The sequence below is a fragment of the Brachyistius frenatus genome, unplaced genomic scaffold (genome assembly GCF_029030835.1).
Source record: "Brachyistius frenatus isolate BFR_SWC_R1_liver_20210118 unplaced genomic scaffold, ASM2903083v1 Contig_19, whole genome shotgun sequence".
NCBI classification, from domain to species: domain Eukaryota; kingdom Metazoa; phylum Chordata; class Actinopteri; family Embiotocidae; genus Brachyistius; species Brachyistius frenatus.
The window spans coordinates 2879059-2905000 of NW_027210618.1; the positions used below are offsets into that span (position 1 = coordinate 2879059).

Here is a 25942-nt window from a genome sequence, read left to right on the forward strand (position 1 = left end):
AGCCTCTGTACGTTTAACGCTGTAGCGGTTCAGTGTGGATGAAGCCGGGATTTTGAAATTTGGAAAGAAAAAAAAAAAACAAGACATTTTTGGACGCCGGATTGATCGAAGCAATTCTGTCGGTTCCGTAAAAGAATCGAAATTCAGTCGCCAGCCTTCGCAGTGAATGTGCTTATATTTTTGACATCACTAGGTAGTGGTGTGAGTCTGTCCATAAATTCAATTGACTTCTCTCTGACCTCCCAGTATTGATCACTTCTTCAGATGCAAAGTGCACTTGGTGCCCCACATTTTCCACCCATTCTCCGAATACTCTCTCTCCTAAAGTAAAACATTTTGTCACGTAAGCCCATCAAAATTCTGAGCTTCATGAAGCTGACAGCCTCACATTTTTCCCAGTTTTGACACCTGCGTTTAACAGCTCTTTTCCCATCGTGGGTTTATAGGAAACCCCAAACTGAGGAGAGTTAATTTTCCAAGGAGCTATTAAGTAGGTTCCCCGTGGACAGACCCAAATCTTGCCCCCACCCTTGTTTTTGGCTCAAAAGCAAGAAGGCGATACTTCTAAAATCTCAACCTTGGGGAACCCAGCTGTTTTCTGAGAGGAGGAATTTTTCAAAAAGAGCATTTTACTACTTATTTTGGTTTTCCAGAATGAAACTTAAATACGACCGCTGCTTCAGTGCAAAAATGTCTCTCGATATACTGCTTCGATAATAACTATGAATTCAAGTCGTTCCATATCTCGGTATGGAATAAACAAAGGTGAAAGGTTTCCTCTCAGTTTTGAAAATTTGTCTGAGGTCTTCCTCTGTGCTTCTGTCTCCTGATCGATTGTTTTTGCTTTCCCTTGTCTTTCTTTGTCCTTTCAAGACTTTAAGAATGCCATTAGGTCTGAAGTACGCCTGTCCGTCAGAGAGCACCTGGAAGCTCGCCGTTTCATCTCTCCTTAAGGTGCTTTCTATCGGACTGCCTGTGGCACGCCAGCATGCCTCGTCTGGGAAGTTTGACACTATGTGGCCAGAGTTGGCCAATGCCTTTGAAGACTTTCTTTTTACCAAAAGGTCAAGTTTTTTTTGTTTTTTTAAAGCCTTCATGTTGATTCTGCAAGTTGTCGAGGTTCTTTGCAGTAAACTGATGGTTTTTCCTTCTACAGCACTCCTCCAGATAACCTGTCTATCCAGGAATTTCAGAAGAATGAAGCCATTGATGTTGAGGTAAATAATTGTTCCTAGCATTCAGTAGTATATTTCAAAAGGATATTTCCAATATCTTCCTTGTGTCTTCTTCACTTTAGGTGGTCCAGTTAATCAGCACAGAGATTTTGCCGTTCGCCAATTTCATCCCCAAAGACTTTGTTGGCCAGATCATGACAATGCTCAATAAAGGCTCCATTCACTCTCAGTCTCCCTCGTTTACAGGTAATATGTGGCTTTGGCAGCTAACAGTGTTTTTTTTTGTTGTTTTTTGTTGTATCACTGACACTATGGAGACAGCAGGGTGGCCAAGTGTTGGAGCCATACTGTAACCATTAAGTCACTGGTTTGTTGCGAAAGCCTTCCCGGCAGCTTCTCGCCAACAATGGCTCGCGTCAAGCTCTCCATGTGTTGAGCAAGACAGTAAAACCCTGTCTGTCCTCTCCTGGCGCTAACCCTGAAGTGCACTGTCAGCTAAATTGTAACATGTAAATGGCTTTCTCCCCACAGAGGCAGAGATAGATGTGCGGATGAGGGAGGAGTTCTCCAAGGTGTGTTTCGAGACGCTGCTGCAGTTTTCCTTCAGCAACAAGGTGTCTACCCCGCAGGAGGGCTACATCTCTCGTATGGCGCTCTCCGTGCTCCTCAAGAGGTCCCAGGATGTCCTGCGACGCTACGTGGAGGATGAGAGGTTGAGTGGACGCTGCCCCTTGCCGAGGTACGACTCACTCGACACCTCTGAGTCAAATTCCACATGTCGCACCCGCTTTGGACTAAAACACGTTTTGTTTTGCAGGTTTTTAGCACAGATCAGGAAATCAGATGATTGTTCATGATATTCTTTAACCATTGACAAATTTAGACATGCAGAACCAAGACCACCCTGAACTCCACCCGTGCATCCATCATCGTTCTTTTTTTTTTTTTTCTTTCTTTTGTAAACAATGCAAAACCACAATACTTGGCCAGTTTTACTCAATTACCATTTTTTTTTTTTTTGGAGAAACGCTAAATACTGCTACGCTTTTTATTTTTTTTAATTTTTTTTCCTTTTAAAGATTCAATGGATGTTAAACCTGCCGTGCGGAACTTTTGTCTCCCCCTTCTGCCAACGAGAGTAATTGCAAAAGTCCCGTTGACACATGCTTATGCTATAGACGCCGCTGCAGCCACCTCTGTCACTGCTGTTAAGGCTGTGAATAGTTGGCGCGATGATTCATTTCACTAACAGAATTTGATCCATTCGGTCCGATAACACGTGGAAAGTTTAGACACGACTGAAATAATTTATCCCCATTCAAGTCCGCAAAGGCTTAAACCGGAGACACCGGATTTAAAACCTCCGTATACCGTGAAATACAGATTGATCTGGTGGCAGGAGGTTTAATCGGCCAAGCGTAAACTCATTTATCAAGACCTTGAATGTGAGGGATGTTTATTTTCAGCCATAAGTCCTGCACTATAGCTTTCACTACACATTGATCATTTTGATCACCACTTTGTTTGTTCTTCTGGACAACACGTCTGTATTTCCTGCTTCCTAAATTGCACAGCGAACTTATTGTTTAACCGTAGCTCATTCTTTTATGGACAAGTTCATCATTTCAAGTATAACCATGCTTTCGATAGAAAATACCTTAAATCTGAATTTGTGGTTGATGCTCACCCTTTGCCTGTCTTCTTTACTTCTCCCATTGTTTCCCCGTGTGTTTCTAACTATTGAAGGTCTTTGGTCTTTGTCCTTATAGGCAACAGGTGACAGAGATTATCTTTGTCTTGAAAGCTATCAGCACTTTGATGGACTCACTTAAAAAGACACAGCCAGAAAATGGTGAGTTTCAAACTGTGTCGGCGATTAAATAAATCCTGGAGCCGAACAGACATTGAAAGAGAAAAAAAAAAAAAGAGGAAAAAAAAAAAAAAACAGTAACGGCAGCATATCTATCATCTATTCATTTGAGATAAATGTGTCAGTGTACAGTTGGGACCATTTTTCAGATGAGTTTCATCTCTAAATCTGGGGAGAACTGTTTACATTTCCAGCAAGGTCATTTACAAGAAATTATGTTTTTTTTTGTGTGTCTTTTTTTGTAACCGCAATAAATTGGAGTGAGACTTTTATGAAATTAGGTTTTTGAAGTGCCCTTCAACATGTTTGCATTACATCGCCCTGTATTCAGAGAAAAACTCATTTCCGTATGCCTATGGGAGTTTCATCAAGCAAATTATTTCTTTGATTGCCTTCTAACACAACTCCTATTCTTTTCCTTCCTCTCCCTCCCGTCCCTGCTTCTTCCTTTTGTGTTTTCTCTGCCATTCTTTTGTTTACCGCCTGCAGTGGATGGCAACACATGGGCTCAGGTGATTGCCCTGTACCCCACGCTGGTAGAGTGCATCACGTGCTCCTCGTCCGAGGTGAGCTCAGCCCTGAAGGAGGCCCTGGGGCCCTTTAAAGACTTTATGCAGCCGCCCGTCTCCAAAGTCCAGAATGGGGAGTCCTGACCAGGCCCAATCTCAGCTCCTTGTTTTTATAATGAAGAAATCTTGAATGTGTCTTCTCACCCCGTGGCGCTTGTGAAGCGCACGGACATGAACTCCACGCGAGCCCCATCTGCGGCTGACGGGAAGCCGCCCGCGGCGAACGGAGACCCGAGGCCGCCCCAGACCACGCCGACGGCCCCGACCTTCATCATCGTCTGCTTCTCATGTGAGCTGATAACGCATTCGCCCCCTCCATTGTCATACAGACTGGCTGCACTCGCCTGTTAACTACTGCAGAGTTTAAAAAAAAAAGAACAAAAAAAAAAGAAATTACCACAAAAAAAAAAAAAAAAAAAAATTGCAGTGTTGCCTCTGGGTTTAGTTTGTTTCATTCTTCTGAAGAGGATCCATCGATGTACAGTGTGTGGTGATAGTGTTGATGATGTAATTCAGAAAAAAAAAAAAAAATGCAAGAAAAGTGGGACTTCATTGATCTTAAAAATGAACACTTTGACTTTTGCAACATTTTCAACAGTGAGGATTTTATGCAAGAAAACAAATCTTACTGTAACATTCCATGTCATCTTAACCAGCCGTCTGAGAAGGGATGTACGTGTCTGTATAAAATAAATGGGACAATTCTACAATCAGCTCCGTGCTGTGAGTGTGCTCGCTTACAATGTATGCTCAGTGAAAAGGTTATTTGGCTTAATTATTTGTGTACATTTTGTAATGATTATTTCATATCAGCCCAGGTGTCCCCTTTATACGAAAATTATACTTCCGGTGTCCTTCTACAAAAACAAACATTAGAATTTGAACTTCCAATTGACGAAACCTTGTTAAAATCATCGCTGTAGGCATGAGCCCATCCTTCATCGAGGTGCTCCATGTTTAGTTTTGGACTAACCGATAATCTTTTAAAGGGAAATATGATAATAACATCAAAAAAATAATAAATCCCTTCGACCCTAATTTTTTTTTATTTATTATTATTATAATTTTATATTTGTTTCAACTTTATATATTTCTAAGGACTCTAATTAGGGTCCCTAGATGTTTTTTTTTTTTTTAAATGACCAAAGGACCTTCATCAATAGATCCTTTTGCAGTTTTATGTTAAAACAAATCAAAACGCACGCTTTGAAATGTCGTACAAACAAGACCAGGTTAATTGCTGAACCGTGTAAGAAATGCGAGAGGATTTGAAATTTGAAAACGCGATCGGGGGAGCGTTCGGCTGGCCAATGACGTTACGCACTCAGTGACGGACCTCGAGTGCGGCGAGTTTCCGACTGAGAAATAAGCTCTACTAAATGTGTCACTGAGGAATTGAATATAAACAGTGCGCAAGACAACTTGAATTTTACATTACATTCATTCTTGTCTTTGTCATGCGAGATAGTGAACAAATGTACCGGCGAAACAAAACATTGCACAACAATACATTTGCGTGTACCACTGCCATTGTATAGACAAAATGATTATCACTGAAATAATCGGCGGAGTATTGGTCCTATTTCAATATAACATGATCACATTTTAACGTGACTGAAGCTTTTGTTTTCCGTCTTAAAGGCTGCATTTTTGTCGTATAATAATCGTTTTACTGTTAATTCCCCAAAACGCTATAACATTAAATACCCATATGGATGTACACACAAGTACACACAGCGTGGTGTTGCAAAAGGATCGCGGTTGTTTTTTTTTCCTCCCTTGAAATATTTGATCAAAACACAGTTGAGAATTTCTGAGCACATATTTTGAAGGTTGAGGCTGTGTTTGTATGAAGTGTTAATGCTGTACAGTAGGTGGGGTTATAGTTTCATCAGGGGAACCTCGGAAACAACCTCTACGCAGAAGAACAAACGGCAAACCCACAAATGTACAAACTAAAAAAAAAAAAAAAAATTAAAAAACAACCTTTCTGCTGTAGGGACCCCCCACCCCCTTTTGCGCCATGTAAAGTGCTCCTGGAGGGTCCCCGAGCCGTAGTTTGGGATTATCCAGCAGGGTCATATGAGGGAACGGGATCGTTTTGTGGTTTGCAATGAAGGCACGGAGGGAAGGAGGAGGGAGGAGGAGGAGGAGGAGGAGAGGGGGGGGGAGAGGGGGGAGGAGGAGGAGGCTGCTTGGGCGGGGTTTCCCTCTTATTTCAAGTCTGCACAGACGACGAGGAGCGGAGCGGAGAGAGGACGGAGCTGCTTCGCGCTGCTGCGGGAATGAACGAAGAGTCCAGACGGTGCATTTCTCTCGCTTTTCGGTGTCTCTATTTTTTACATTTTTTATTTTTATTTCCTTTTTTTTTTTTTTTAACATTTTTTTTTTTTCCTCCCCCCTCTCTTCTCGACTGCTCTCCTTCGTGTGTCCTTCGGGGTTGTTGTTTTTTTGTTTTTGTTGTGTGTGACCACGCACTGGCTGAGGTAGTAGTTTGTGCTGTTGGTTGGGTTGTGACACTGCCCGCTATGGAGATGACTGCGCAAGCTACTGCCTTGCTAGTGCTGGTGCCTTTCACTTCAGCCGAGAGAGAGAGAGAGAGAGAGAGAGAGATGGGGGGGGAGGGAGGGAGGAGGGGGGAGAAAAAGAAAAAAGAAAAGCCCCGCTGCTCCCCGCGCGGTCACACGGTGTTTCCAGGTAAATTCAAAGTGCTCGCGTTAACGTCGGAAGATGTATTTTTTTTTTTTTACTTGTCATTTTAAACGGTAAGAAATGCCTTTTTTATTTTTTATTTATTTATTTTTATTTATTGTGGTTGCTTTCGGAGACGTGTGCGACTTGTATCATGTTTCATCGAATAAAATAGTCGTTGACTTTTTGGGTAAAAAAAAAAAAAAAAAAAAAAAAGCACTTTTGTCGTAGTTTTAATTTTTACATGTGAGATTTAGACTCACGAACGTGCATCTGAATTGAGCTTGTGTTTTTTTGTTGTTGTTGTTTTTTTTTGTTGTTGTTGTTGTTTTTTTTGCAGGGTGGATGTGAAAGCTTGCAGGTACCGGATAGTAATTTGATATGCAAGTCGAAATAATTGAAATGCGCGTTTAAAAAAAGAAGAAGAAATTGCTGGATATGGGATGGATTTGCGGAGTTTTCCAGGAAGCCCAGGCGGAGTGCAGAGAGCGTGTAGGTCAGCAGCACCGTGGCTACAAGCAAGAGGAGGAGTGACGTGGCTCCGGCTGCCCACAGAGGTGTCCTACAATACAGGCCGGCTTCATGGCTCTACCCCCCACCCCACCCCGCCGCCCCCCACCCCGCCGCCGGCGTCCTTTGTTAATAAACCTGCATACCATCAGACAAGGATCGCGTGCTCTCCTCCCGCACCTGAACGCATCGTCTATGCAGACCTAAACAAGTGTCCGCCTAATAATCTGTTTATTCCCTGCTAAATTTTGCGTGATGTGCGCCTCTGCGGTGTCCACGCCGCTTGACCTGACCCCCGCCCCCGCCCCCACCCCGTGGTGTCCACGCTGAGGTCTGGGAGCCGACCGCCGCGCATGTCAGCCCATCTTTAGCGGTCCGCCCTCGGCCGCCCGGCAGCATCTGGCTGCTCTGTAGCACATTAGTATGGGCCGTCATGGGGTCTTGTGATGGGGGGTGGGGACCAGAATGGGTAATGAGCTTTTGATTGGCCGGCCGGCCGGCCGGCTCGGGTCGATGAAAGCAGCGCGGGGGGGCTGCAGTCTTTGAGCGGAGACCCCCACAGCCCTGATGAGAGCACAGACCACTCACCCGGTGACTGAATCCTGCTTTGACCTTCCAAGAAAGACTCCCATGAAATATTTATGAGTCCACACTTGATAGTTTGTTATGATAGAGTTATGTTCATCCTGGGCCACTACAGCTCTGCCCACAAGCATCTGTGCTGATATTACACAATAAATTCTACTCCGGCTAGTCATTGTAGAGATGCACGTAGGCTGCGGAGAGGGAGTGCTTTGTCTTGGCAGAAGAAAGCTGACTTGGTAAATAAGCCGGAGAGGAGAGTTGCAGCTATCCACAGAGCCTGTTGAGTGGAAGTCCTACAGGTCTGCATTATTCAAATAAGTGTCTGTCTAGTGTAAGAAATCCACTTAATCCGTCCTCCGGGGCAAAACCAAACATCATTTATCATATCCTGACTGTAAAGCGAGCCAGCCTATGGATCAGCGAGCAGCGGAGAGGCAGCCTGCAAGTGTGTCCTTCTCATCCGTCTTGTAGCGAAGCTCTCGTTTGAGCTGGGCTGCAGATAAATCGTACTTGAGGCAGCCGAAGCCCTAAAGCAGTAAATTAGAGCCCCCCCCCGTGGAAAATCTGCCCGCTCAGATGGGTATCACAGCTGCACTGCTGAAGCAGCCGCACCTTTGTTCTGACAGGACAGTGAAGCCTTCGTGTGTGTGTGTGTGTGTGTGTGTGTGTGTGTGTGTGTGTGTGTATCAAACACCTTCACACACACTGCCACAGCTTTTTCTTTTATATATATATATATATATAGGTGCATTTCATTTAAGAGTCTGAACCCATCAAATATATAATCTGCTTATAATTACAACTGTAATTATAAATGTAATCATTTTCCACAAAGTTTCTACTAAATCATTCATCAGCCTGAAAATAACCAACACCACCGAGTGCAGCCGAAATGATTCAACAGGATATTATTTGGCAACTACGCTTTTTTTTTTTTTTTGTCGTTGTCATTTTTACACAAAAACTACGGTTGACTTATTCTAACTTTTCTTTTATATATCTGTCATTATATAAATGGGATATATTTTACTTTTATCAGCAGCGATGGGCGTTTTCTCATTTTTTTTTTTTTTTTTTTTTTAATTTCTTTTTCTTCTCGCCTTTCATCGACAGTGACACCGAAACTGGAAATGAAAAACCGTGGCTCCTGGCAGAGCTCTTTTGTAATGCGGGAGAAAAACCTACGTTAAACGTACAAAAAAAAAACGGGACGTTTTCACTACCTTTGCCCCCCCCCCCCCCCTCCCTCAAGGCTGCGGCCCCGGCCGTCCCACGTTGCGCCGCGTCGCTTTTCTATTACTGGAGGTGAATATCTCACTCGGCATCTCCCTCGGAGCTCGATCCACGGGCGGGGTGGGAGTGCTGCGACCTTGGAAAAACAAGCCACCCACAAGAATGACTGTGTCACCATTGCCGTCATCCAATCTGGACCGCACACACGCACACACGCACACACACACACACACACACACACACACACACACACACACACGCGTGGAGCCTATGGGAGAGGAGTGCCAGATCAGTGCTGGCCCTGGCTGGAGGAGGATACGGCGCCGGCCTGCGGGGACCAGATGGCCCTCCGGCTCCTGCAGAGGACCAAAGCGTGAGACTCCCACGACGGCAAATGTATGATCTTCTGAATGTGTGTAAAGGCATTCAGAGAGGGGATGCGTGCGCGCGGTGCCCTTGGAAGCCATTTGCACGCGTGCAGCAGAGTAACATAAATCATAAAAGTGATGCAATTGTTGCCGACGCGGTGGAACATAAACCGTCCCCCCGCGTCGCTGCCCCGTCGTCACGCTGAGCTTTTATTTGCCGTCCTCTTTGCTTATTCAGCTTTATTTCTAGCACTTCAAATGCCACCTTTTTACCCCCCCCCCCCCCCCAAAAAATAGATCGAATACAATGAGGAAATAAAAGACAAAGATAAGTTATAAAGAGGTGAAAGTGTTACATCAATAGCAAAAGATTGATAATATGAATGGGAAAGGCTTGATAACTTGTTCTAAAAGCGCAGTACAAATTCCCCGCACGTATTAAACACTATCATGCAGCAGAGCCTCTGAATTGGACTCGGGCGCAAAGAGTCTCACCGATGAAGCTCGCCGATACAAGCCAAGTGGACTACATGAAACCAACTCTCCACCCCCCCTCCCCCCCCAGCACAAAAAGAAAGTTCTCATCAGCACGTCGCTCTTTTCATTTGCCTTGATGGTGCGATTTTTAAGACAACAGTTGGAAATTGTTTCGCACCGCTTACGCGAGAACGATATTTTGACACATCACGGCAGGAAAAAAAACGTTCAGTTTCAGGTCGAAAGTCAATCAAATCACAGCAACAAAAGCCTCGCCGCCGCTAAGTACTAAAACTAACAAGCAGATTCACGTGAACCATTTGAGTAGGAGATATATCATGTAAGTTGAGCCAAATAAAACATCAAGTTTCCCTTTTCCTGCTCCCTCTGGAATGCATTTCTTTTCATTTGATTCTCATGTCATGTTGGACTATGAAGGCTTCATCCTGTAATATGATTTACATCTTTGGTCTCAGGCATTTCAAGTATTTGGTATCACCTCTCCTCACCTCAAGGAGGACTTGAGTGCAAATTCTCTTTGTCTTACATTAACGCCCTTGGACTTCTTGAACTGAGACAGAAAGGAAAGACCATTTCAAATGGGAATCGCACCTCGTTGTCTTTTCTCTTTTTGGTCAACTTGTCTTTTCTCTTTATGTGTACGTGTCTTCAGTGTCAAGTTACGCCGCCTGCAGCCACCCTCACCGTGAAATCTTCTATCATTCTATCAGGCTATTTGTGAACTAATACCCTTCATCCACATTTTGCTTCAGGACTCACTTGGCACAGTTTGACGGAGATGTGATGGTCTTATTCTGCGCAGTTCCTGGAGTGAGTGTCCCCATTCAAGCCCGGAGTTCCTACAACATTTATTCAAATATCTGCACACAGTATTTACAGAATTGAAATGCATCGAAGTGGCGGTTTAAGTCAGCGTTGGCAGATCACGACTTTATGTTTTACTTTAACAAAAATTGTATCCACGAAAAGCTTTTAACATCTAACAAAGCCCACTTGCTGTCACGGCTATTGTTGGGCCAAGAGATTTGAGCGTTTAATTATCTTTCTGTTCACCCCCGCAAAGTTATCTATTAAGTACATCCCTACTGAATCAATCCACAATCCTGTGTCTGGTTTCCCTGCGTACAATACAGATAGTAGTACACCGTTTTATTTTAGGAAATGACACAACAGTCCAATGCGGGAAAGCGAGGTGCTTACAAGGTCAGAAATTGTCGTGTTCAACAGGTCTGAACAGTTTCTAGGTTTCTAAAACGGTACAAATTACGCGGTTTGGTTTCGGTAAGATGTACATCACTTACAGTAAAAGTAAAGGAGAGGGGGAGTCCACTGGAAACACTATTTACATTTTTACATTTAAATTAAGTTACACTGTTCGATGTTTCACTGGCTTCAGACACTTGTACAGATAAAAAAAACAAAAAAAATAGTCAAATCGATGAACTCAAATGTGGAAACCCACTGAATCAGAGATCGATTGCAGAGACACAAAAGGTACGAGTCGAGTATTTGTCAGCAATGGTGAGTCTCGTAACGGCATTAGTTTCAAGTTAAAAATCAGAGCAAGTCACATTGTTAGAGGCACCTGTTATTCATATCGTAATGGGGACGAGATATCTGAGAAAGGTTTGAGTGGTTTACATATATAAAGTATGACAATGTAAGTTAATAATGGCACGAGTAGCAGGTGGCGATGCACCCTGATGTAGCATGCAAACAGCAGCTTCAAGAAGGCTGTGTTCCGAATGGCACACTTCCCTCAGCACACTCGCGCGCAGCCAACTCTGACACGATAACACCATAGGCCGCTTACACAAGTGAACGGAGCTTCCGGGTCTAAACAAAATGAGGCCAAGGCGGAAGTGCCTGAACTGCAATACCACAGAGGGCCACTAGGGGTCGGCTCCAAAAAGCCTCTTGGCTCCATAGACACCCATTTCTCATGAAATTAAATGAAAGTCAATCCATTTTTTTTTTCTCCCATGAGGCATTATGGTGTTATTCGCTAAATTCACTAGTTCTTATTAGTTTTCTGGCGGTCCATCCAATAAATAATCACCCTTATCAATTACACTTCAAAAAGTGTTATTTTTTAGGGGGGTTAGATTTGTCAATCTGTTTGATTGACAGGCCTGTGGTGCAATCAAGTTTCCCCCGTTGGTGGGCGGGGCATAGCGTCCTCTGGTTGCCAGTCAGATTGAGGAAGCTCATCCAAATACGGTCACTTCTCGATCAAAAATAGCAATTTGGGAAATTTAAAAATAAAACACTTTGGCGCTGCAGCTTCCTCAGATGCTGCAGTATGAAAACACTTTGCATCGGTGGTTCCTCCTTTTCTGCTATGGAGCCAAGATGGCGACCGTTGCGTGTGCAAACTGTCCCGTCATTTCACGCTAAATGTTTGGACTGTTTTCTGAGCGCCAACGTACGAGGACCCCTGGTGCACTGCATGCTTCCATACATGTCAGTGTGGACGCACCGAGGGTGTGTGTTAGCGCATAAGTACACCATTTGGAACACAGCCGAGGACGATGACGAGGTGTCTTAAATAGGATAAAAGGAAGACATTTACGAGGCTGGCAGAGAACAAGTACAACACAAAGACTTCTTCTGCCTTAAATCTGAATTCCTGTCAAAGCGAGACTAGATATTAGAGTATGATGAGATGTTGTGAGCAGTGTTACATCTAATAATCTGGAAGGTGACACCTCCTGTTAGTGTTCTTCATAAATGTGTTTCAATGGAAGCAGATTTCCTTGACAGTGATTATGATTGCCATTAAAAAAAAGGTGCAAAATGAAAAAAAAAAAAAAAAAAAAAGAAACTGCAGCATTAGAAGAAACAGGTGAAATACCAAAGGAAGCAAGTTTTTGTCCACATTCAAAAGGAGACTAACATTTACAGATGACTGAACTTGGGTCAATTAAAAGCCTACATGGAGCAGAGGAGGAAGGATTCATGTATATACTGTAAGACAGCAGTCTTTAGGGGGTTTTTTTTAGTTGTTTTTTTTTTACACTGTACAGGTGTCCACTTATCAAATGTCTTACGTGTCAGACTATCTACATTTTCACATTTATAAATATTGTGCATTGGTTAGTAACAGCAGTCCTGAGATGCACGTCACCATCTCATTCGTGAGAGTCCAGGCTCTCAACCTTCGCCCCGCAACCAAGTTCAGGATGGCTTCCTCAGAAAAGAAAAAAAAATCAGTACTTTAACTCTTCAACAGCTCCTTTCATGATTCAGTTTCTTTTTTTCTTTTTTTTTTTTTTTTTTTTTTTATAAAAACAAAATGACCGGACAAAAAGAGATAACCCCGACTCAGGATGATTAAGGGGAAAACAGCCTGGACAGAAATCCCATCGCTGACCAGGAACACCTTAGACCTCTCAAGAGAAAGTCCACACTAAAGCACTTTAAAAAAAAGAGCACAAGGGATGAGGGGAAACAGCAGAGGATTATGTTTCTGTGGTGGTTGTGGTTTCGTGGCTTGGCTAGTTCTGCTTGTTTCCATACATAAGGGGGATGATGTAGACAGAGATGTCATCTCCGGAGCCTAATCTGTCGCTGGCTATCCTCCAGCCTCGATCCTTCAGCACCCCTCGTGCTCTCATTACGAGGTCCTGAGCTGCCATTGTGTACCTGACGTAACAAAAGAGATAAATGGTTAAGGCCGAGTCATTGCACTGATATTTAATAAGATAAATGGTCTTGATCAGGGAAGAATTATGCACAATATTTGAGTTCAACTGCCCGGTCAGATTAAAACTTTTAAAACCAAGCTCAGAGGAGACAAAGTGTCAGAGCGCCCGGCTAATAGTCTTACAAGCGTTTCCTCGACATCAGAGAAATGACTCATCTACACGTTTGGAAATTTGCATAATTACAACGAGATAACAATGTTCATCTTCCCCAAACAAGACCGGGGTGAGAGGAAGTTCAGCCCTGACAGGCAGCTGCGCGCTGCGAGCGAACGTGCCTGTGCTGGTCGTCGGGGTCGCAGTTTGCCAGGAAACAGGTGACTGCTTCAGCTACTTCCTGGTTGGAAAGGACGTCCCACAGACCATCAGTTCCCAGCACCAGGACGTCATCGGCTCCGTGCTCGCTCTGCGATAACGGGTAAGCTCTGACCTGAGGGCGAAGGAAGAAGAGAGGCGAGAGTTGAGAGACTTTGCTGTTTCTGGGATTCACTTCTACCTGCTTTTACAGTTTTTAGATGTGTGTGTGTGTGTGTGTGTGTGTGTGTGTGTGTGTGTGTGTGCGTGTGTGTGTGTGAACCTCATGGAGATCTTTAACCACAGAGGGTAAGATCAGAGGTCCATCCGTACATCCCAGTGACTTTGGAGGTATACTTGATGTCATTGGTGCACACAAAATTGAGAAGTTTAAGACTAACAGCATGTCCTCAATTCATTCTACATACAAATTATTAGCACGTTTTATAATATGTCCATACTTTTAATGTTTCAAAATAAAGTATATCGAATAACGCAATATACATACGAACTGGGGTCCATTTTTGTGGTGGGGTGACTATGGATGTTACTTTCCCATAATGCAATGCACAAAGCAAGTAAATGAGTAGGTCACAGCTGGAAATCATCAGTGACCGTGGTAACATGTCTATGTTTAGCAAGTAATGTTCACCATCTTAGCGTAGCATGTTAAAGTATTCTAAATTAAGTCCGAAAATGTCGATTTTGATCAACTGTCAGTGCTAGGTGAAAAGACGGGGATCCCCAAAGTCGTGCGGGATTTCATCCTCTGGAGACCGTGACTGTCTGTGCAGTTTCACAGCGGTGCATCGAACAGCTACGGAGATATTCCAGTCTGGGTCAAAGTGGAGGGCCCACTGACATTTTCACCGGAGGTGCGGCGAGCGAGGTCAAAAATCAACGGAAAGCAACAGGACTCACAGCAACGGGTGGCTCACCAGGCAGGGCGAGCAGCTCGTTCACTGAGGGCAGGGTTAATGGTTCAGTCCTCCTGTCCACATGCCAAAGTGTCCTTGGGCAGGACATGAACGACCCCAGCGACAGGCGAGCACCTCGCGTGGCAGCTCCACCGCCACTTGGTGTTTTTATGTGTGTGGGTGAGAGGCAAAAAGGTAAGAAGCAACTATATATATATATATATATATATATATAAAATATGATTTTATTTTGTAAAAAGGGCTCTCCACTAGCGTGATGTGTGGGTTACTTTTAAGAAATACATTATTACACCGCCTAACATGAGCAAGTGGAACTAAAACTGAATACTAAAAGTGAATACTTGAAGTAAGTGAGAAAACAATATATTTCTTTCTTAATTTTCTTAACACATCTTTCTCCATCTACTTTTCTGAAAGCTGTTTATGGCTTCAATCCTTCAGAGATATTCTTCAGCGTTCTCACGTTACTGTGGCAACTCTTGTGAGGAGCAATCTTTCAAATTACTATGGTTGAACAAAACGCACTCTGAAATCGCCAGCAAAATTAATACCCTGTGGCCTTGGACTGCCTTTGTTTGGTTGCTTCAAGTAATTCCTTTGCTGCTGTGGGGGAGTCGCCTATTCACAGCAGACATACTGCAGAGGCTACTGTGAAAACAGCGCAGCCCACAGCGCCTGCGAAAAGTAGTTGTAAAGGAAGTGGAATGACCTCTGCACAGATCACGAGCCTCCATGTTGCGGTAAACCCCCGTGACATACGCAGAGTCGAGCTTCGCAAGAGAGAAAATGAATGAGTGTCCATCCACGGTCAGTTCTTGAAGTTGATTTCTCAACAGAGATTTCGACAGCAACGAAATGTCTCTGGAAGAAGGGCGGCTGACCCGAGTTGTTTATTTCTAACCCGGCACCCGTATTTGATGTCATTATGACTCCACGTGCGAAGGCCAGCTTTTTTTTTTTTTTTTTTTTTTTTTACTCCCGACCTGAGAGAAATCAGTAATTGTAACGTGACTTGTGTGGAGGATGGGCTTTCAGGGCACTCTCCAAACTCCTACGCAAATGATTTCTTTGTATGCTTTTTTGTTGTTGTTTTGTTTTCCTGCACCTAACGTCCAACATGTGCTCTGACAGTCAGGTATATTGTGCCTCACACTTATCCGTAATGTTTCCATCCTCTGTCTGAAACAAAAGTGAACACAAGCATCTCAGAGGAACATCAAAAAAGGAGGCTGAACTGTGACTGAACTCAGAGGGCAATGAATTAAAGATCAAGAGGATTCGTGGGCTTCGTGACTACCGCAGCTCTGTGCAGCGGACACTAAGAGGGAATGGAGTCGTTTGAGAGCAGCGGCCAGCGGGGAGGACGTTGATGCGCGTGCTGACCACACAGCTCGCAGCGTTGACGGCTAACGGCCGAAGGCATTTTACATGGTAACATCTCGTTTTATCAGGCAGAGACTATGAGGTGAAATAAAACTAAAGATCCGCCTCAGCTTACTGTTAATGTACGACCACTGATGATTTCCATCATTTTCCTACGCATACGGTAAATGCTCAAATGAAAATGATCTGATATTTATATACTTTTAGTTTAGAGTTTGTTAGTCGAAATACTAACAACGATAAACAAAAGGTTTTGGCCCTTCAGCTCAATTTGACATAACTTTACTTTCAAAGAGAAACTTTGAAACTCGACTTTTTGGACATTTAATAGTCACACAGGAATAAATCCAGAGAGGAGGAGGAGGAGGAGGAGGAGGAGGAGGAGGCACAGATTTCCTCACCAATAGTCCACATGCCACAAGAAGTGCTTTGTGTTCATCATCCTGTATTTGTGAACTCAAACACCCACCTTTTTTTGGGGGGGGGGAATTAACAAGTTTATGTAACCCGTGTGGAGGATAAATATTGTGAGCTGACAGTTGAAGGTGACAGTTTGAGGAGAGTAAAAACAAGGAGATCACCAAACTAAAATTACAACTACAAGAATAATGCGAATGAGCTACTGTGATTTAGTCTGACATAATCCATCCACTAGATGCAGTCACAAGAAAAAGTGAGAACATCCCATGGAAATTGCTGGATTTTTTTTTTTTTTTTACATATTTAGACAAGCAAACATTACCTACAGATGGAGATGAAACACAACAAATGAAAATAAAATGATTCTAGATTTGAAATGGACATGCAGAAAAAAAAAACCTCTGACATCTTGCAACTGAAAAAGTCGATGTCAAAAACTCGGGGCCAAAGGTGCAAAACGCCTACAAGAGGTTATTCTGTGAAAAACGCACACAAAAAACAAAACAAAACAAAAAACTCCGCTTCTACATCTATTGATATTTTTGTCGATTAAAAGCTCATCTTCCTCGCGGCTTTGTTCAAGTGTATCTCCTTCATCTGAAAGCACAGTTTCAAAGAGGGTCAAATATATGCTCGTCCGAATATTCCGAAAAAAAAGCAAACAATTTCCAAAGAGTCTACGTCTAATTTTTACATGACTGCATATCCTTATTGGGTGAGAGGCTGGTGGACTTTATCCCAGCTGATATTGGGTGAGAGGTGGGATGCAAACTGGGCCGTTTGACGGCGCGACGCGAGAGACAGACAAGCGTTCACGCTCGCGTTCACACCTACAGGAAATGCAGAGTTGCCCCCCCGGCATGTTGCGACCTGCATGTTTTCGCACCCGCTGAACTTTGTCCCTTCTCGCTGCAACAACGCAAACCTCTACACCACCGCCCTTGCCTCAAGGAGAGCGCAATGAAACGTCACTTGTGGATCGTACCTCTGGGCAGCAGGACAGGAAGGGCTTGATGTAAATGTTGGAGTCGTGCACTTTGAGATTGTGGTCCCCAAGACCTCTCGTGACACCGATGGTCGCCAGCACGCGAGCCTGAAAAAAGATCAGAGGAACGTAAAGCACGACCTCCAAAAAAAACAACAACAACAACAACAACGCAGCAGCAAACTCAGTAGTGTCGGATTTCTAATGATCATTTTCATTTCTTCTCATCTCAGTGCTTTCTACCGATGAGTGGCACATGAGGAAGAGAGGAAGAAAAACATGAGCATCTGACATCCTTCTTTGCTGAAGAGGGAGACAGAGAAAGTCTTAAAGACATTTTTTTTTTTTTTTTTTTACAAATTGATCATCACTTTCGAAGCTGTTAAGATTATTTAAAGTATTTCAAGGTAAATCTGAAAGTGAAATATCATGAATTTCACAGCTGAGCTGGGAAGACAGTCTGAAACTCTAACACACGTTTACGATATCAATTTTAAGTTATAATTTTACCGTTAATCTTGATTTTCTAAATGTGTGGAATATTTGGTTAACCTAGGGGGTTTGTTTGAAAAGCTTTCCTGCCCTGTCATGTCAATATGTTCAAAGATCTAAGCAATAAAGTAGGTGAGCTTGAAGATAGTTTTGAGTGAAATGATCCTTTAATTTAAAAGCACTAGATTTGTGGAAACTTTCCAGTTCTGACAAAATAAAATAAAATGTGGGCATGATGAATATTTAAGATTTTTTTTTTTTTTTTTGGACAACTGGTGTTGGTATGAATGAGCACGTAATTTGACCCAAACAGTTCTGACACATTTCTAGTGTACATACTCCTTATTTTGAATTCCGAGACGAAGGGAAGATGCTGCATTCACTTCAAGATGTTGCACTATCCCCGATGATGGTAAAGAATAACCTGCATGACACAGCCCTGTTGACATTTCGCTGACAGATACGGGACACTGCCAGTGGGAATCTCTCTGGATGAGCAGCATTTCGGCAAAAGGAACAACACAAACTCATTGTCAGCATCTTTTACATTTGTGAGAGCATTACAGCCTTTCTTCAAACCTCAAGCCATCATTTGTACGCTGTATGAAACTGGACTCATCCTGTCCGGACAGATCTCCGCTGCCGCCTCTAAAAAATGGATATGCAGACGCAGGACTGGGGAAGTGGGCTAATTGAATCTACTGTACAGAGATCTTCGCGAGTACCAGGGCAAGTGAGGTCTTGCAGGAAACAAGCTCGGATCAGTATGCAGCACGGAATACACGAGCGGAGGAGGAGGTGGAGAGACGGGAGAGCGTTTCAAAGTGGCGCTGAAGCTCCTCCAGCAGAGAGAGGGGGAGGGGGGGGGGGGGAAACATCCTGGGATTAATTGAGGAGCGCAGGGACCCGGCAGGCTGCACGCCGGGCTTTGAAGTGCTCTGGCGTTTCTCTCCCTCACACAAAGCTCCCTCGTCCTATCTGGCCGTCCATCTCCACGTCTCACTTCAAAGGGAGAGGGACACGCCACGTGGGCACACGGGCAGCCACGCCGGGGTAAACCCCGATGTGTCTGCAGGCGGAGGTCGCGGCGGCGTGACACCTGCCCCGGTCATCCGTCGGAGGGGGAATCTGCTGTCTGTAATCAACTGAAAGTCGCCACAGTGAGAACACGTTCAGCTCCATCGTGTTTCCTCTCTGACCTTTTCAATTCAACAAGGACAAGATGCCGCACACCGCCGCATGTGCCGCCTCACTGAGAGCGAGGGAAATGTCATGAACAGTGTGTCGAGCTCGTAACCTTTTCTTTTGTGTTCTGTGTCAAAACGCTGAAAAGATCCTCCTGCAAGTCACTGCTCCGCTGATGTTTTACTCCAATTATATATATATATACGTTTTTCTTTTTCTTTTATTACATCCATCTAACGGATGCCTCAGATGGGAGTCCCACCTTTGATCTCCGGCTGTGTTAGTGCTCCACTTTACCTGCTAATGGACACAAAAGCACAAAGTCCATTAGAGCAGTAGGTGGATGCAGAATGGGAATCCTTGTGAGAAAAAAAAAAAAGAGGCCATGACTGCTTTCTACTGGCTGGCTCCTGCATATGGTGGCGGGAGGGGGGGGGCTGACTAATGGTGCCCCGGTGAGCTCTCATTACGAGCCGGGCACACAAGAGGCCGTGGGAGGAACTCTTGTCAGCGAGCCCAGTGCTTCTTACCTTCTTCCCTTCGCCGTAGATCAGGGGAAACTTCAGGTCATCATCCTCTATGGTCTTGTACGCCCTGCGCAGAGGAGAGAGAGGACACTTTAATGTTTTTGTTGCTGTTGTTGTTCGTGGCAGGCGGCGTACACACACGCCCTGGAGTTGCATCGTTCCCGTGCCCCCAACCACAGGACCTGCTGCGGAGGCGACTGGCACAGAGAGGAAGAGTATGTTAGAAGGAAAAAAGAGAGACGGTGAAGCGAAACAAATTCAGCCAGACATCACAGAGAATGACACAGAGCCTTAGCATAATTATCTCTTTTTTTTTTTTTTTTCTCCCTCTTTCTAACTCATCTTGTAAAAGTCTCCCGAGCGACAAAGACGACATACACGCATGTATGAAACTCTCTTGGTTTACTGTTGTTGTTTTTTTTCCCCCTGTCTGTCTGCGCCAGCTGTGAGTGTGTGTGTGTGTGTGTGTGTGTGTGTGTGTGTGTGTGTGTGTGTGTGTGTGTGTGTGTGTGTGTGTGTGTGTGTGTGTGTGTGTGTGTGTGTGTGTGTGTGAAGGTCTGGATGTAAAAAAAAAAAAAAACCGGCTGAATGATGCAAGAGCATCCACGTTCACATTCTGCTGTTCTCAGAGCAATGTTTAAACTTCTCCAGCTAATGAATAATTTACCGTCTTCACACTGGGACCAGACGGAGCTGCAGCACGAGGAAGAAGACTGTAAAATACTTTATGTATTCATGCCAGGTCTTGGGATACACTTTTTGCTTTTACGGCTGACAATCTTGCTGCACAGAAAACCCGCCAATCGTGCTCAAACTGAGACTTTTTCATCCATGAACAGTCCCACTTCAGAGGAACAGCTGTGTGACTTTACTGTAGCAGAAACATTACAAATTTGAGCCAATTTCCAGATGAGCTGCCAGGACGAAGTTTTCCATTCACAACTCACACCAGGTGCTACAAATAAAAACTCTCTCTGGCTCTGATTTAGCCCTGACCCGGATCAAGTAACATTTAGAAGTACAGGTTATTCTATTCTTTATTGTAGCCTTTAGATTGGAGGAAATGAAAGAAAGATGGTTCAGAACGGACATAAAAAATGGTTTTAAAGTGAATTTAGGATGCATTTGATTGTAAAAGATATCGGAAAAAGTTGTCTAGTTCAAAAAGCAGCTGAAAACAAACCTGTTATTTGTATATATCATGTGACCTGGGCCTGCCCCACACACACCATATCCGATGTATTTTAGCTGCTGTGGAGAAGATTAGCGGGGACCAGGCTGCTTTTTACATTACTGCTGGTTCCACTCAGAGAGACCATATGTTTCCACCTTAGGCGAGCACCACTCTGCTGCACTCAGCACTTTTTTTTTTTTTAACTGTGCAGGGAGAGGACAAACACAAACACAGTCTGCAGCCTGAGACTCCTCTGAGCTGCATCACAAAAAAAAAACAGTCCACAGAAGTGTTTCCTCACAAGTGTTTGCAGGATTCATGGTGTGGAAAAAAACAGCCAAAATTACAGCTTGATGATGTAAAACTTAAAACTGACCATAAAAAGAGATCTTACCCAATGTATCCGAAGAGGAGAAACACTATTTCTCCTGCAATATGCTTCTTTTATTTCAGTATTTGACCTTCAAAAAGTCTCTAAAAAAGAAAACTACAATATAGAGACACTTTCTGTCATCATTTCAAAGATGTCTAGGATGAAATCCCCAGAGCCTGCTGTCGGGGACAGTCTCTCTCTCTCTCTCTCTCTCTCTCTCTCTCTCTCTCTCTCTCTCTGGAGACGTGCGTTCACAGAGAATCCAACCTGTCAGACTCGAGATAACAAGTGTGTGACAGAATGAGAAAGATACACATTAATCCTGTTATGATACCTGCTCCCTCCTCTGGGACGCGGAGTTCAAAAACCGCGAGGGGAGTCGCTGAAGGGGCTGTACTGTTTGACCACAACACTGAGTGCTTTCGCATTTCGGTCGCCTGATACATTGCAGCAAACTGGGCGAGATAGAGTGTGTGTGTGTGTGTGTGTGTGTGTGTGTGTGTGTGTGTGTGTGTGTGTGTGTGTGTGTGTGTGTGTGTGTGTGTGTGTGTGTGTGTGTGTGTGTGTGTGGGGTGGGGGTGGGGAGATGGGGGGGGGTGGGAGCTGTATCATCCTCTCTGCAGGTGATTAAGGACGGACAGGAAAGAGGAAGAGTGATGTAATCTCCGCTTGGTGCAAAGACGGGGTGACAGAAAAACATTAGCAGCACGTGCTCGGCATCACAATCTGTACACACGCTGTTATATACATCTTTACACAGCCAGGCGCGCACGCGCACACACACACACACACACACACACACACACACACACACACACACACACACACACACACACACACACACACACTGTCAACAGCCTTTGAGGTGACATTGTGGCGGGTTGGTGTCAGCGCCGGATGAGTCTACACAAATTGGGGCGATTGACAGTTAGTTAAAATCAACTTTTTGGCCAACCTTGATGAGCTTCTTTTTTTTTTTTTTTTTTTTTTTTTATAGAGTGAGTGGTGCTTTCAGGAGCAGAGCAAGGCCGGAGTAAACGGCAGTGACCCAGCGACTCTCTAGATGCAAGCTGTCATGCCGATACAAAGGCTTAATGGAAAAAGAGAGGAAGCCCAGAAGAAGGAGCAGAGGAGAAAGAGGCAGTGATTGTACGGTAGTGTGCAAATGTTTTCTGCACTGTAGATGTATATCCATCATACAATAACCATCAGGGCCTTCACAGAAAAATTACATCAATCAACTCGTGTGTCCACATGACACATGTGAATGTGCACATGTGAAACATGTATTTAACCAATGGGAAACACGTGGTTTTGGAACATTTTCATGTGTGAAGCACTTGTAGATTCCCGTAAAAAAAAAAAAATCCCCCCAAAAAATCACAGATTTCCCCAGTGTTACCATATGTTTCAACATGTGGTACACATGTGTCATGCATGTGATCACATGTGTCCTGTGTGGAAAACATAGAAACTTGTGTGTGTTTTTTTTTTCTGTAAGGGGGAAATGTGCTATCAGTTTTAAATTCACTCTGCAGCATGACAACAACTCAAAACATCAAGCCAGAGTCCTGATGAACTATCCTCAGTAATATGACGAGCAACAGTCGTGCGACAAGAGCCGTGATTTCAGCAGCCCACTAAACATTGATTTGCTTTCTACTTACTGCACTTTTTAATGAAGATCCATAAAACCTATTCATGGCATTATTCTTTGAAGCATCCTCACTTTACTTTTAGTGCTGACAGCTTTTGTATAGTACTATTATATGACAGTGATGAAAGCGTGCATTGGTCTACCTCCTCTCTCATTCATTGTCTATAGTATCAGTGGGAGGACAGACTCTCCTGTGGACGTGGGCACCAAAGAGAGACAACTTTCGAGCCATTCGCAGAGCCATTTATCACTGCCCTCCTTTGCAGCCAGCACACCATGTTTTTTTTTCTTCTAATCTTTACATCTTAACCAACCTTTTTCTTCCTCTCCTTTTTCATCTCTGCAGCTTGCCTCAATCAACTTCCCTTTCCTCCTGTTCTTTTCTTTCCTCTCTCTGTGCTCTCCCAGCCTCTTCCCCACCCTCCCTCCACCTGCCTGCCCGTGCTGATCGTGGATCATGTCGAGAACTGCCGACCGCTCAACATCCATCACTCTGGGAAAAACAAAACCGACCGCCATCCCCGGACAACGACCACCATTACAGCCTGCGACTCCACAGCCCACGACCCTCACGCTGGTCCGACTGACCGAGGAAGGAGCGGTAAAGACAGCGAGGGAGAGGTGGGCTGTAAGGCCTGTATGCCTTCATTAGAGCGCAGCCTTGATCATGGATGCCTTTGAGGGAATTGGACGCCAGCGTACACCCCCACACACCCACACACACACACACACACACACACACACACACACACACACACACACACACACACACACACACACACACACACACACACACACACAGCATGTGGGCACACAGGCTGCACATGTACGTGCACAGACAGAGAGACATAAAACACAGATCCTCTGCGCCTATAGAGCAAACAAACTGCACCTATACGAGATGGCACAGTTAAGTCACACCCACGCACATCAGAGCAATCAGCCATGCCAGCTGACAGGGTACTAATTTAAGACCCAGACTGAGTCCGGGTGAGGCTGGAGCAGAACTGGGTTATGGGTAGAACCTGATTAAAAATACATCACAGGCCGTCTGTGCTGCCGAGACAGTAGGCAGGCAGAGGAGAGGCTGAGAGTTCTGGGCCCAGAAAGGAATGCAGCGACTGGCTGACCTACATCCGCTTAACCGAGCGGAGCCGCAAAACCCAACTGCACGGAGGAGGTGTCAGAAAAAATATCGCTCATCTCTTATCAGTCACCTGCTTCGTCCTCAGTCTCCTTTCTCCTTAACTCTTACTGCCTCTCCACCACTAATGCACCTATCCAGCACATTTTCTACAGGGCATAATAAAACATAACTAAAATATTTTCAAGGATAAAGAGCTATTTCAATTTCTAAAACAACTTAATCACGACAGCAAAACAGAGTGATGTTATGTAACCAAATACATTTACTCAAATCCTTTATTCTTCCACAATTTTAAGGTGTTTCTCTTCTATTTTGGACTTTGAAATAGCTTTATATGACAGCTGGTCAGCTGCTTAGAACATTTAAAGATTCCACATACAAAACGTTTGATCACCCTTTATGACAGTATATCATCTGATGATGGTCAGACGGGACTTTTTCCTCCCACTGTCTGAGGTTTTTCTGAATGTCAAAGGTTGTTTGTTTTTTTTCCTCTGCGCTGTCACTCACGTGGGAATTGTTGGCTTCCTTTCTATAATGTAAGTTTCTGTTGTAAAGACTTCACTGTGTTAAATGCCTGAAAATAACTTATCGTGATTTGGTACTATTTAAATCAAATTTAATTGAACTGATTTGGTATACGATATTCCCCAAATTTAAAGTGGTATTTTACTTTTATTTTACTTTTTACCACTTTATTTACTGTAAACTTATGTGTAAAAACCCAAGTAAAAATACACACAGGACTTCTTATTGTAATAATGTTACTTTTGCAAATCTAAATACTTCTTCCACCACTGGAAAAAGCTCCAAAACAGCGGGGTCGGATCTCAACAGATATTCCAGCACAGATCATTGTAGGCTTTACTGCTGTAGCACTGCTTGTAATGATTTAATTTGTGTTACTTGAAGATCAAAGTCTTTGTTACAAATTAAATTCAATTATCTATTCTCTGAGCAAGTTTCTACTTAAGGAAAAATGTACACACTTGGAGCTGATCTTTCCCTCCTTCAGTGTTTGTCTCTTTGGTGCCCTGGTCGTCTCCTTTTCTTCTCTATTGCTTCCACATTCCCATCTGGTTATTAATGTTTAAGCATTTTCTCTTTACTCCCTCTTTCTCGCTCCATCTTCCTCTATCTCTTTGACCTTTTTATTAATCTCTCTCCACAGTAAGATACCGAGCTTGCTCCTTGCTTTGCCCACAAATTCTTTCATACCTTCTTCTCACATGCAGAAGAAGAAATGCCAAGGACAATTTCTGGCCTCCCTCTGACTGTGAAACTTTGAATGGCTTCTTCTTTTTTAACACTTTAGCACACACTGAAAAGGACAGAGATTGATATTATGGGCTGTTTTTGGAACCGGTACATTACACGATATCAGTCAATAATAATAGGATAGGTTGCAGAAGTTATGTTGGCATAAATTCCTCTTAGAGGGCTCCTGAGTGGATCCGACCTGACACAAGGGAAAAAGTGTAAAAAATGTAAAAGCTTTTTTTTTTTTTTTTTTTTTTTTTTTTAACAACTGTGTTTAGCATTAAATAATTTACCAGGAAGGCAGTGACCAAATTTACCGACACATACTGAAGGAGCAAATGAAAACCAAAACAGCGGTATCCTTATATCTTCACTTTGACACGAAGGTCAATCGAATCAGTCCAAAACAATTTGAATGTATCAGTTATCAACAGTTAACCCACCATCCCGACATGGTGAAGTCCCGGTACAGCATCCTCTTCCCCACCTCCTTCCTCTGCACTCTCCTCGGGAACTCCAGATGTGTAAACTCGTTTCCTAATAAGTGAGGCTGCATGTAGGCCTTTGATATGAAAAGAAAAAAAAACACACAAAAAAACAGTAAAAGAAGAAGAGTGACATGCCCAAGGGATAGGAAAAACAATTCCATAGTCTATTAAGCTGGCAAAGAGAGCAGGCCGTGTAAGAGAGACAGAGCTGAGCATAGTTGGTGTCTCAACAGGAGGGGAGGTCAGCTCTGCTAATACCTGACAGCTGTGCTCGCTGGAGAGGAGCTGAGGAAGGTTCTCTCTTACCAAGAACTGCAGTCGCTGTCTCTCTGACTCTGGTGTGAACTCCGCTGACATGGGAATGACTTCCCCGGCCCGGATAATGATAGCTCTGAGGGAGAGGAGCAGACAAAGCA

At 43.9% G+C, this 25942-nt stretch overlaps 2 protein-coding genes across 3 annotated transcripts in view; one reads left to right on the top strand and one right to left on the bottom strand.

Moving 5' to 3' along the window:
- Window positions 1-4328, top strand: part of mon2 (MON2 homolog, regulator of endosome-to-Golgi trafficking) — a 36401-nt gene extending 32073 nt beyond the window's left edge. For both annotated transcript variants that reach the window (XM_069695299.1, XM_069695300.1), the window contains 6 exons: window positions 874-1064; window positions 1157-1217; window positions 1298-1421; window positions 1707-1914; window positions 2945-3027; window positions 3535-4328. In XM_069695299.1, coding sequence (XP_069551400.1) covers window positions 874-1064; window positions 1157-1217; window positions 1298-1421; window positions 1707-1914; window positions 2945-3027; window positions 3535-3698 — 831 coding nt within the window. In that variant the 3' untranslated portion in view covers window positions 3699-4328. The remainder of the gene's footprint in view (window positions 1-873; window positions 1065-1156; window positions 1218-1297; window positions 1422-1706; window positions 1915-2944; window positions 3028-3534) is intronic.
- An 8420-nt stretch (window positions 4329-12748) lies between these two features.
- The window catches only part of ppm1h (protein phosphatase, Mg2+/Mn2+ dependent, 1H), a 34399-nt gene continuing 21205 nt past the window's right edge, over window positions 12749-25942 (bottom strand). Inside the window, exons 5-10 of the mRNA XM_069695318.1 lie at window positions 25833-25917; window positions 25482-25600; window positions 19431-19494; window positions 17224-17331; window positions 13482-13633; window positions 12749-13144 (exon numbers count right to left, since the gene is read on the bottom strand). Coding sequence (XP_069551419.1) covers window positions 12997-13144; window positions 13482-13633; window positions 17224-17331; window positions 19431-19494; window positions 25482-25600; window positions 25833-25917 — 676 coding nt within the window. The 3' untranslated portion in view covers window positions 12749-12996. The remainder of the gene's footprint in view (window positions 13145-13481; window positions 13634-17223; window positions 17332-19430; window positions 19495-25481; window positions 25601-25832; window positions 25918-25942) is intronic.